This window comes from Lygodium microphyllum, chromosome 2 (assembly GCF_053477565.2).
Source record: "Lygodium microphyllum isolate KBCC chromosome 2, Lygodium_microphyllum_v1.1.10, whole genome shotgun sequence".
In the NCBI taxonomy this organism is placed as follows: domain Eukaryota; kingdom Viridiplantae; phylum Streptophyta; class Polypodiopsida; order Schizaeales; family Lygodiaceae; genus Lygodium; species Lygodium microphyllum.
The window spans coordinates 148,997,546-149,008,415 of NC_141136.1; the positions used below are offsets into that span (position 1 = coordinate 148,997,546).

At 43.4% G+C, this 10,870-nt stretch overlaps 1 protein-coding gene across 1 annotated transcript; it reads right to left on the minus strand.

Moving 5' to 3' along the window:
- Positions 1 to 259: 259 nt before the first annotated feature.
- LOC148040457 (phospholipase A1-II 1-like) lies at positions 260 to 4,070 on the minus strand. Its single transcript, XM_087699521.1, has 4 exons — positions 3,938 to 4,070; positions 2,834 to 3,862; positions 1,786 to 2,151; positions 260 to 1,178 (listed from the first exon to the last, which is right to left on the minus strand). Exons 2-4 carry the CDS (start codon positions 3,860 to 3,862, stop codon positions 912 to 914), a joined length of 1,662 nt encoding a protein of 553 aa, XP_087555647.1. The 5' UTR covers positions 3,938 to 4,070; the 3' UTR covers positions 260 to 911.
- Positions 4,071 to 10,870: the final 6,800 nt, after the last annotated feature.

Below are 10,870 nucleotides of genomic sequence, written 5' to 3' on the forward strand. Positions count from 1 at the left end.
GTGTCTTTTTTGTAGCAAGGTTAAGACTACTAAATGCATGTAAAGATATTTACAGCATCGAGGCATCAACCTAAGTAGGTTGAAGACTACCAATCTGATGGCATTATAATGCCACTATTTGGTGACACAGGCTCCTTAGATGAATCAAGTTTGAAGTTAGTCAGCATCTTGTATAGTGTAACATTAACATTTACATGGCGAAGGAGAAATGCCACCATTTTTTTGGCAAGGAAGCGAGAAAGCTGCTGTTTTGTAAAAGGCTTGCCTCTAAATTGCTGTTGTCTTAAAAAACTTTCTGAAGTTCAGCTTATAATTAATAATATCTAATAACACATGTTTGCTTATCGCATTCGACTGATTAATCAGTAAGTTAGCGAGTTTACAGTTGACCTGTGCGCTTATTTTTTTCACAATGTACTCAAAGGCTTTGCAGGGCTGGAAATAACAGTCTCAATTAACTTACACGACATTATGTCAATCAGATGCCATATGTTGTGATAACCAGACACGCCTGCTGCTTTCAGCCTCAAATAACTGCCCACGAGGTGGTTTAGGGAAAATATGTCGCTGAATGAATTGTAACTATTAGCTGGGATACCTCTTTGCCTTAAAATCAATAGAAGTTTTGAATCAATACCCTCTTTGCCTTAAAATCATAGACACATATCTCAATTGAACATGATGACAATTAGCCAGAGAAGAAAAGCCTAGGACAAGATTAAGAGTAGTACGAGACTCCAGCTGAATCAATCCAACTTTTGTCTGTCCACATTGATGCCTTTGACCTTGGCCTGTCCATATTGATGCCTTCCAATCTACCTATCCATATATTGATGCCTTCAACCCTGCCTGCCCATATTGCAGGTCAAAGCCGTCTCCATTGAGGAAACTAGCCCTGTGATTGCCACAGACTATAAGTCATTGAGTGGCTCAGGCTTAGGTCTCCGACCTTCTTCACGGTCTGGCATATACCAAAACCCGTCATCACGTTGCACCAGCCCCTTGTACTGCATCTGCCACCATGAGCCAGGGATCAGGTAATCATCCCTCAAGAACTCTGATGACTTATTGACGAGTGCCACATCTCGGTTCACCACCAACTTGAATGGTTTGTCGAGTCCATGTGTACCTGCTACCATGTGCAAATGTCCCTCAAGATTGTGCCAGTCACCAGTATTCTGCAGCAATACATTTGAAAGTGCAAATCAGTCTCACTTTTGAAATCTTAATCAAATACAACAATTATGTAGCTTATTTTGGAGAAAGCCCCATCCGACAAGGTCAGCGCAGCGATTCTGCTACCCTGAGGACAACCTCAAGAAGCTTTTGACATTTTCAGTGTGGGAAAAGGAGCTTTTTCCCTTCTTTTTCCCTTTCATGTTCAACATCATGAGCCAGGGGACAACACATACCTAGCTAGGTGCCATTGGGGGGAGGGGGACTGCGGGCCCCCACACTGGGCCAGCAGCCCCTGCCACCAACTGCACCTAGTTAGGTATGCAGTCCCTCCCTTGCAGAAGCTCATGATGTTGTGATAATTCACAATGTGGGAATTATAGCAGGATATTTTCTAAAACTTATTGTGAAAATCATGAAAAAAGTACCCTCACAAGCTGACCAAATATCCTAAAGAGTTGCCAATTAACTGATGCATATTGATATGAGCCATGAAAGTCTCAAATATTCATGTTGACCACCAAATACCACAACCTCAAAAAATAGCTAAGCAGAACACACAGAACTGTGACAACCTTCTGTGGCATTGCAGTACAAAAATGGCCTCACCTTGGACTCCTTCAAATATGGTGACAATCTGCTATCAAAGAGAAGCTCTTCACCCACATCCCTATAGCCCATGAGCCACCCTGGATACATCGTTATAAGATCAATCTTGTTCTTGACCCGCAGCACTCTGAAGCCTGGCAGCTCCTCACACTTCTTGGCAAAGGCCTCGTCACCAACCCCTGGGCACCCAAACACAATGGCTGTCACAAGGCTCACCTCCCTCCCTGCTCTTACGTTGATTCCATTCAATGCAAAGTCAAATGCATTTACAATGGCCAATGCTGCCCCCAAGCTATGTCCCAGCACTGTAACGCTCACATCCTCATCCTTGTACTTCTTCATCAAGCATCTTACTTCGTTCAATACCTGTGATAAACTTCGGATTAGATTGTTTTGTTGCAATGAATACAGCATTACTGAGATATTGTCTTAAACATCACTGATAAGCATTACAGGCAACCTCCTAGTCATCCTTCCATCCAAACATCCTGAATGTAAGGCCTCTGCTGAGCCCAGGGTGTGGGTCAGGAGCAGGCGTGCATCAGCATAATGGCCAAACGTCCTTATCATATCTTAACGCTACTTGTACCATCACTAATACTTCACAAGGACGTCAGGAGAAAGGCCATAGTTAAAGATTGGGCTGAACAAGATCAAAAGCCTGTTACACTTATACTTCAGATAAGGAATGCTGATGATATTGAGAGTGATGTGAATATGATGATGGTGACGATGACGATTGTTTCATTGTGGACAATGACACTGACAATGATGATAATTATGATGGTGATAATCAGAGACAGATGATCAAAAGAATGATGCTGAGTGGTGTCAACTAGGATGACCATGTCAATGATGATGAGGATGTCATCTAGAATTGTGACCACAATGTGGTGAGCTCTAATGATGACAAGAACGGTGCAATTGAAAACAAGACAAACAGTAGCTGGGAAGAAGCAGGAAGCTTAATGAGCAGAGTTAATCTGGACGCATGAATGATGAATGAAGCATAAAGGGGAAAGGGCATGATGATCCGGAACGAACTCACTTGGTCTCGAGCACTGCTGGAAGTGAAGGCGGATTTGGGGTCGCTAGAGGTGTAGATGGTGATCCAGCCACGTTCGATGGAAGGCTTGTCGGAGCCATCAGCGGGGGCGGCAGTTTGGCCGGGGGGGAGGAGGGGGTCGATGTCGGCCTTGCGGAAGTCGAAGTCGTCGAGCCACTCGAAGGGGCGCATGGTGCCGCGCCACACGATCACGATGTCGCGCCGCCCAAGGGCCTTGGTGGCCTCGTCCCCGGACACCGCCACGTACCCTATCCAGTTGGACTCCCGCGACCACGCCTCCCGCGAGTACGACCGCATCATCACCAGCCCGGGCATGTCCACCGTTGACGTGGCGTAAAGGTAGCGAGCCACGTAGTACTGCCCGTGGGGCCGCCCTTTCACCAGGCCGACCTGCTGGAAGAACTCCTCCTTGGCGAAGCGGCAGGAGCCCGTGTACTTGGAGTGGGCGTCCGTCTCGAAGGAGTCGTACACGGCCTGGTTGAAGTCCCCGTAGAACAGGATGCTCTTACGGAGCTCCAGGTCTAATGGATCCAGCAGGCCCTTCCAGTGGTCCTGCCCTTGTATCTCCCTCCATCTCTCCGCCAGGCTGCCCGTGCCGGGCGCCTCTTCCTCCTCTGCAACTTCCATGGTAGACTCGCTGGTGTCCTGGGATACCTTCTCCTTTGTGACGCCGACCTCAGCGCTACTATTAGAGGAAGACGAAGAGGCTCCTGCCCCTTTCACCTCCCCGCAGTGCTTCTGCAGCGCCTCGAACAGGCCCTTGAGAGGGTTCATACTAGCTCGCACCTTCACCTGAGGGGAGCGGAATGGCGCCTTGCCTGATCCTCGCCCGGTTGTGCTGTGATAAGAGGGAAGTATCAATCGTTTGACTAGTGCCCGTTGTGTTTCTAGACTCGTACAATGAGCCGGAAATGCCTTGCCTAATTCTCGTAATGTTGCATTATCCCTGAAAGAAAAGGCATGGCACCCACTGACGCTGTGCTCCGGTGCATGCACCCAAGCCTTCTTCATCTGCAAAACAAGCGAGCTCCTGAGAGTTCTTTAAGCTGGTCAGACTGACAGACAGAAATGTCTGCTGGAAACAACCTCATCTTGGAAGGCGCTTGACCGACCACATGCGGCATAACTCGTGACGAGGACGACGAGGGCAAAAGGCGTTCCTCCTTGACGGTATGTGATAATGTGACCTACCACTTGATTAGACCAACGTTTCGAAGGTGCAAATGCACCATGCAATCAATCAAACCTCGCGAAGCGCGCGCGAGTGTCAACATTCGTCCCGACTCCCAGGCTAGTTAGCAAGTTACAGTCCAGTCGGCGGTCGGTGGTCCCACATTGACCGTGCCTCGTGCTCCGGAGGCAGAATCACGAGTCACGACAAATCCCACGAGGCTTTTCTTTTCTTTATCCTATCCGTATGCCAAAAAGTCTTTTTTTTATACCCTTTGGGGGAAAAGCTGTAAGAAGTAATATTAAAAGTGAAAAATATTTACCATAGAAAAACCCAAAAACAAAAAAAGAAAAAAAGACGCATTGGGAAATAGCCAACTGGTGGAGTCCAGGTAGGTAGTTGCACTGGTAAGCAGGGAAGAAGCCACCACCAAGGCTTACTAAAGCGGAGCAGACCTTCCGCTCGTTTCTCTGGTCCTTTCAAGGTAACCAGCAAGTGCATGTGGTGGGATAGGCATATATGGGTAGCAACCCCACCTAGAAGCTTACCTGATCATTGTGGAAGACCACTATGAATAAATGGCCTACTAGGGAAAGATTGGCAAAGTTCTCCAATGTCATGCCACTTTGTGGTCTCTGCAGGAGGTGTGTGGAATCCCCTAAACACCTCTTCTGGGATTGCATTGACGCGAGGAGTTTGTGGAGGGCCTTTGACAAATGGGTGGAAGGTGCCAATTTGTAGGCAAAGGTGAATGCCAAAGTGGCTCTTTTTGGTGATTTCAGCCAACTTCATGAGGTTAAAGCACCTCTCTACTATGTAATTAGGGTAGTCACTATCAAGACCATTTGGTCCCATAGGAACACAAGGATCTTTCACAAGGTGGACATGTATAGCAATTTGAGTGTCTCCTTTTGTAAGGTAAAGATACTACATACCCTTAGAGCCCTAGGTAGGAAAGTCTCCAAGTTTAGAGCTTTCCACAAAGCTTTGAAGATTTCTAACTAAGCTCTATTAGCTTGCCTTGTTTCCCTTTTGGATGATTGTAAATACCTCTTTATAAAATATAATTTTTGCATTTTAAAAAAAAAACCAGTAAGCTATAACATAGGTTGGGTGCATAAAGTTGAGAGGAGCCGAAGAAAGCCATTATTTAAATAGTAGGGGGAAGTGTCCAATGTTCCATGTAGGGAACAACATAAATCTAGTAATGACAAGCAACATCCTTGATGGCTTCCAATATGTATTGGAAGTCACGTTCCATTGTTGCTGCTGCCAACCAAGGTTGGACTTCTTGGCATGATGATCCTGCATAGCTTTCCTCTCCTTGGCATTCAAATAATTCTTGGTGGCTTGAATAACTGCCCTTGTCTCAACTCAAGCAACTTTCCATACAAAATCATATTTTAGAGAGTGAACCAAGAAGTAAAATGTACATTTGTAGATAGCTTTAGAGAGGCCAAGGGGTCATTGGTTGATCCTTTGCGTGAGGATCTCCACATCTTCCCTTTTGAGTTTGTGGATACTTTTCACCCTATCCATACTAATCTAGTCACTTAGGTTGTAACTCTAGAGATGCTCCCATAATTGAATCCCTTTTTTATACATCCTCCATCCCACATCTAAGAGGTTAGTTGGCATGGATCCACAGAAAACACTAAACTAGATAGAGTCAAATGCAGCCCAAGGTAATGAGATATTGGGATTAGAGGATGATACTGTCCTTGAACTTAAAACCAAGTTGTCTAGGTGCTTTTGACTAGGGGGGAGACTTTGATGATTTGGATTGAAATTTTGGCAAAAGCTATGGTGATTATTACCAACAGTTGGTTCCATTTTGGGCAATCCTTGAGGGTAAACCTATCAACAATCCTATGAAGCAAAGCAACGCAGTCCTCTTGGGGATATTGAAGGCTTCTTATTATCTATTTGGCTGCAAATTTGTTAGCCATCTTTTCTAAATTGAGGAGAGCCAATCCCCCTTTGTTCTTAGGGAGTGTACATGTACTCAAAGCTACTTTAGGAATATTTCTATTATTTTTTGAAGATCTCCAAAGGAAATCTTGACTTATGGCTTCTATCTCTTTGATGACTTTTTTTTTGGGCCGAGGGAGGGGGGGCAGGGGGCACTACCACTAGTAAGAGAGAAAGTAAATTACAAAGGAAGTAATTATATCTTTTAGGACCCCAATGTGGCCTACTAGGTTTCCTTGAGACCTCTCCCACTAGTAATTAGGTTTCGTTCTCAATTTGGATATTATCCATTGTCAATGCTAATTTTGTGTAACCATGAACTCCATAGGGATGCTAATAGGTAGAAGATCTTTCCCTCAAGGATGATAGAGAAGCCCTAATTAACTAAGCAATATGGGACTAGCTTCAATATGGACTTGATACCTGTCTTCTTTGGATTGACGATGGGACTTGATGCCAAATAGAATTCATGTATACATTCCCAAAAGGAGGTCAAGGAAGTGTTATCATTGTGAATAGTACCATTAGTGTCATCTACAATAAGGTTGAGGATAATTTATTTATTATTGTTGGGCACAATAATCCCCTTAATATTCCCAACATCAACCTTTGATTGGACTAGCTAGCCTAATGCATTGACCACTATTGCAAATAGAAGAAGTGCGAGGGCATCCTTGTCTAGTAGATTTCATAGGTGCAAAGAGGGGTACAAATCCCATGCCATGTAGAGATTGGAAAATAAAATCCCATTCTAAACTATCATAGGCCTTATTAAAATCTATTTTAAAGAAGACTATGTCCTATTTTGTGTCATTGGCATGCTAAATTCCTTCCCAAAGGCCTATAATCGCATGTAAAATGAAATGGCCCTTGATAAAGCCCTTTTGCTCTTTTCTGATCCAATTATTTAGGTGACCCAAAATTCTTTGTGTTGGAGCTTTGGAAAAGATTTTATAGGTAGAAGTAGGACAAGTAAATTTTTGGCCCTTGCAACATAATTTTCATGGCTAAGTGTGTTAGATCTACTAAAGATATTATCATGTACCAAACTAAAGTTGTGTTCGTGATCCTTAGTTGTGTTGCCATCATTAGCAATCAGGAGGGTAGAGTGTCTCTTTCCTTTTTCTTCTTGAGTAGACTAAACATTTCTTTTGTGGGTTTATCAATCTTGCATACCAATTATGATTATGTGAATAGGAGAATTTGTTCCACCTCAATCTCTTGCCCCACCATTCTAAGATCAAGTTTGACTCTAAAGAGTTCATATTGCATAGTTAGATCCCCTTACTCTTTCTTTTAAAATGGAGCAATCTACATGTTTCCTGGCTCTCGCTTCTCTCCTATGAGTGGTTATCTTTCGTTTAATGTCTCTAAATAGGTCATGTTTCTATTTAGTAGCTTGCTACCAAGTTGCAAGGGATAAGCATGAAGAAAAGGCCCAACCCAAATGCTATGGACATTGTCCCTAACAATGTTTAACTTAAATAATTTGGAATCGGCATGAAACCACCCAAATTTGATGATATTATCATTGTTAGAGAGGGTCAGCATGATGGGGAAATGGTTTTAAAGAACTATATTCCCGAGGACTTGAGTACTTGTAGTTATGTATATTGCCATGAATCCAATTAAGATATGTTCCTAATCCAATTGGGCTTCTCTTAAAGCATCCCCCTTGTGTTTATTGGACCACGTAAAGCCAATTAAGATATAGTCCCGATCCGATTGGGCTTCTCTCAGAGCATCCCCCTCCTACTTATTGGACCATGTAAAGCCACCTTCATTGCCTATTTCTAAAAGACAATACTCACATTTAAGGTTATACGAAGTCCCCTTTTTCATTCATGAAATTATGTCCTTTTTGTTGAAATTTATCTTGGATTTATTTGACCATGTTGAAATACTCGATTAAAACAATATGGCACTTGAAGATTTTGAGCGAATCTCAAATGTATGCCCTTTTAACTAGTGGTAGTTAGCATAGACAGAAATTAAAGCAAACTCTTCATTAGCTTTAAGAATTATTCATTACCATTGGTTGTTGGGGTCATTGCAAACTTGTTGGAGCACTTTCCCTAATTGATTATGGATATCAACCACCATTCAATTGCTACCTAATTTGTGGTTGGTGGAGTGCCAAGTGGAATCAATCGAGATGCTATTCAAGTTTTGGATTAAGGTATTTCATGTGGCTTTAACCTCCCCTCCTATCTACAGGTACACATAATTAGGGACCACCGAATATTGAATTACCCAATTCTTAATGGTCTTAGCTTGAGAGGGGTTTGATAGACCCTTAGTGTTGTAGGAAATAATATTTAAGTTCTTTCTATTGATTTTTCCTTTTGGCCATGTTCCTTTACTTTGGGCCCCCCACTCTCGAGTATCTCTACTTGGAAGCAGAGCTGTTCTCATTATTAGAGGAGGATTTTCCTTTGTTTGTCATCTTTGGAGCAGGGATTCTTCTTCTATTTATCTCTTTGGGGGGGGAGTTAATGTCATAATCATAGAAATCTTTCTCTAAGTTAGGGTTCAATTTTTTTACAAATTGAGAGCTATTCACAAACTCCTCATCATCATTTGATGAGACATTGATAGTGTTCGGGAGAGTGGCAGTCTCATCATCTGTGTGATCTTATTTCTTTCCCTTTGTCCCTATTATCATGTTGAGTGAGATAATCCTCACGTTTAGCTAAGTTTGAGAGGAGAGGGAAGAATCTATTCATGCCCTTATTCTTGTTGTTTAGGGGGTTTTGAGGGCTTCATGTCTAGGTAGTCCTTGATGAAACGCCCTTGCTTATGACATTTAAAGCAGAAGTTTGGAATTTTTTTGTAAGTTACTTGTTGGTCTCCATGACGTGTTCCCCAAGATGGTCCATGATGATGAGGGTGTTTGTGAGGTCCTTGGATAGGTCCACCTCAGTGAGATGTGGGTGCCATCATGGGTTAACCACATTGATAAGGCGTTGGCCCAAAATATATGGCCAATGGGTGCAGCAATTTGGTTGAGATACATATGGATCCATGTTGGAAGGTCTAGCAGTTCAAGCTAGGCATGGATTTTAGTGGGTTTGGGGCTGTGGGGGACTAAAGGTTGGAGTCCTTTTGAATAGAGAGAAAGGAGGATTACGAACCACCCACTAGCCTTGGCTTGGGACTTTCAGCACTAGGGATTTATAATCAAAGATGAATATAAAATACTTGTTGGGAAAATATTGTAGGTAAATATTGGGCTGAGAGGACTCTATCCCCAAGGATTTCCCAATTAGTTTTCATCTAGACTCTAAATAATCAAACAAAGGGTTGAAGGCCATGATAAAAACCTATTGGTGTACGATTACCAAAAATATTTCTCAAATGTGACTTGTCATCATGATCAAGGGCCACATGTGCTTACTTTTTGGATACTTTTTTTTTACTATCGATTAGCATGGATACCCTAGTGGGCAGCTTGCATGAGGAGGACGCCATTGGTAGGTGGGGCTCCTCCTTGGGGATCTTGGGGACTATAGCCTCCTTGCGAGGGGGTTTTGCCTTGCCCAACGAGTTTCAATGCACCACAAGCTCCTTCATAATGGCCATCAACAACTCCAATAGCATCCACAAGGATTGGGACTTAAATGTCAGCTCTTTGGTGGGCGTATATGCATCTCTTTAAGCCATACACAAGTGCAAGATTGTATCCTAAGAAAGGCAACTTCTTGTTTCCTTAATATTCCTTCATGTGTTAACCCCGAGTCAAGATGGCGGAAAATGAAGGAAAAAGCAGAAAAAGCACGGAAAAAGAGCAAAGACACGCAGGCGACCGCTAAAGCTAAGTCGGGACAAAAAGCACAATTTTAAATGAAAGGCACCTCAAAAACTTGGAAAACTCTTGTAAAAGAGCGCTAGGTTCCCTCCTGTGCCAATTGTAAAATATTAGACGGGTGTAGGCTAAAGGCATAATGCTAGAAGAGTAAAATGGAAAAAGGACCTTGCCACAATGGCCGGTCATGTAAAAAAGGGGATGGGTGCCCATGGGATTTTAGGGCTTGTATATAAAGTTCAAAAAAATGAATGGAAGCTCATTCTTTGGTGTGTGGCTAACAAGAGCTCTTACCTTCTTCTCTTCCTTCTTGCTTGTGTGTGCCCTTCATAGAGGGAGTGTGAGAGTGTGAGGGAGTGAGTGTGTGGGAGTGAGGGATCAAGAGGGTGAAGCTCTTCACCATCTCCTCTTCTCTTCTTCTCTTCTCTTCTATTCTCTTTTCCCGCATGCGCGGCTATGGAGGATGGAGCTTGGCGATGGAGGAGGCTTGAGGATGCTTGATCTTGCATCAAGAATCGTGGAGCTACCGAGGTGTGTGAGGGAGGAGGCTACTCACATCGACATCAAGGTAAGGTCACTACACTCGTATGATCAACGACGCGTTAGCTAGGTGAGAGATAGCCATTAGAGATCGCTTGAAATGCTTGAAGCAATAAGCGGTCCGTGGGTCTTGGCAGTTGGGCATGAGCTCCCTCTACATTTTGGTTCCGTTGTGCTGGGACAACGGATTCAAGCTTGAGCACTTGCGCGCCTCATATCGAGCATCGAAGTAGGGGATTCATCCTCGAAACGGAGCTTGAGATAGGTAGGAAGCTTGGGTGTTTTTGATCTTCAAAACAAGTAAGTATTTTGGGATATTTTGGTTGCTTGATGATTGGAAAACATGGAGAAACTATTTTGGTTTTTTGCTTTCGATTCTTGTTGCGTTTAGAATAGGCTAACATTAGGAAATCGCACCCGAGAGGCATAGGGTTTGCTGCTGTAAAACAGGGAGAAAATCAGGGAAAACAAGTGGAAAATAGAGGAAATGCTCATTTGAATGTGTAGGAATCGCAAGGAGAGTGATTGATAA

What these genes read in the sequence shown, in the direction of transcription:
- LOC148040457 (XM_087699521.1), bottom strand. Translation starts at nt 3,862, where the DNA reads ATGAAGAAGGCTTGGGTGCATGCACCGGAGCACAGCGTCAGTGGGTGC. An exon ending in CCAGCAGTGCTCGAGACCAA is followed by an intron (nt 2,152 to 2,833) that starts GTGAGTTCGTTC and finishes AGTTTATCACAG; the next exon opens with GTATTGAACGAAGTAAGATG. An exon ending in CATATTTGAAGGAGTCCAAG is followed by an intron (nt 1,179 to 1,785) that starts GTGAGGCCATTT and finishes GTATTGCTGCAG; the next exon opens with AATACTGGTGACTGGCACAA.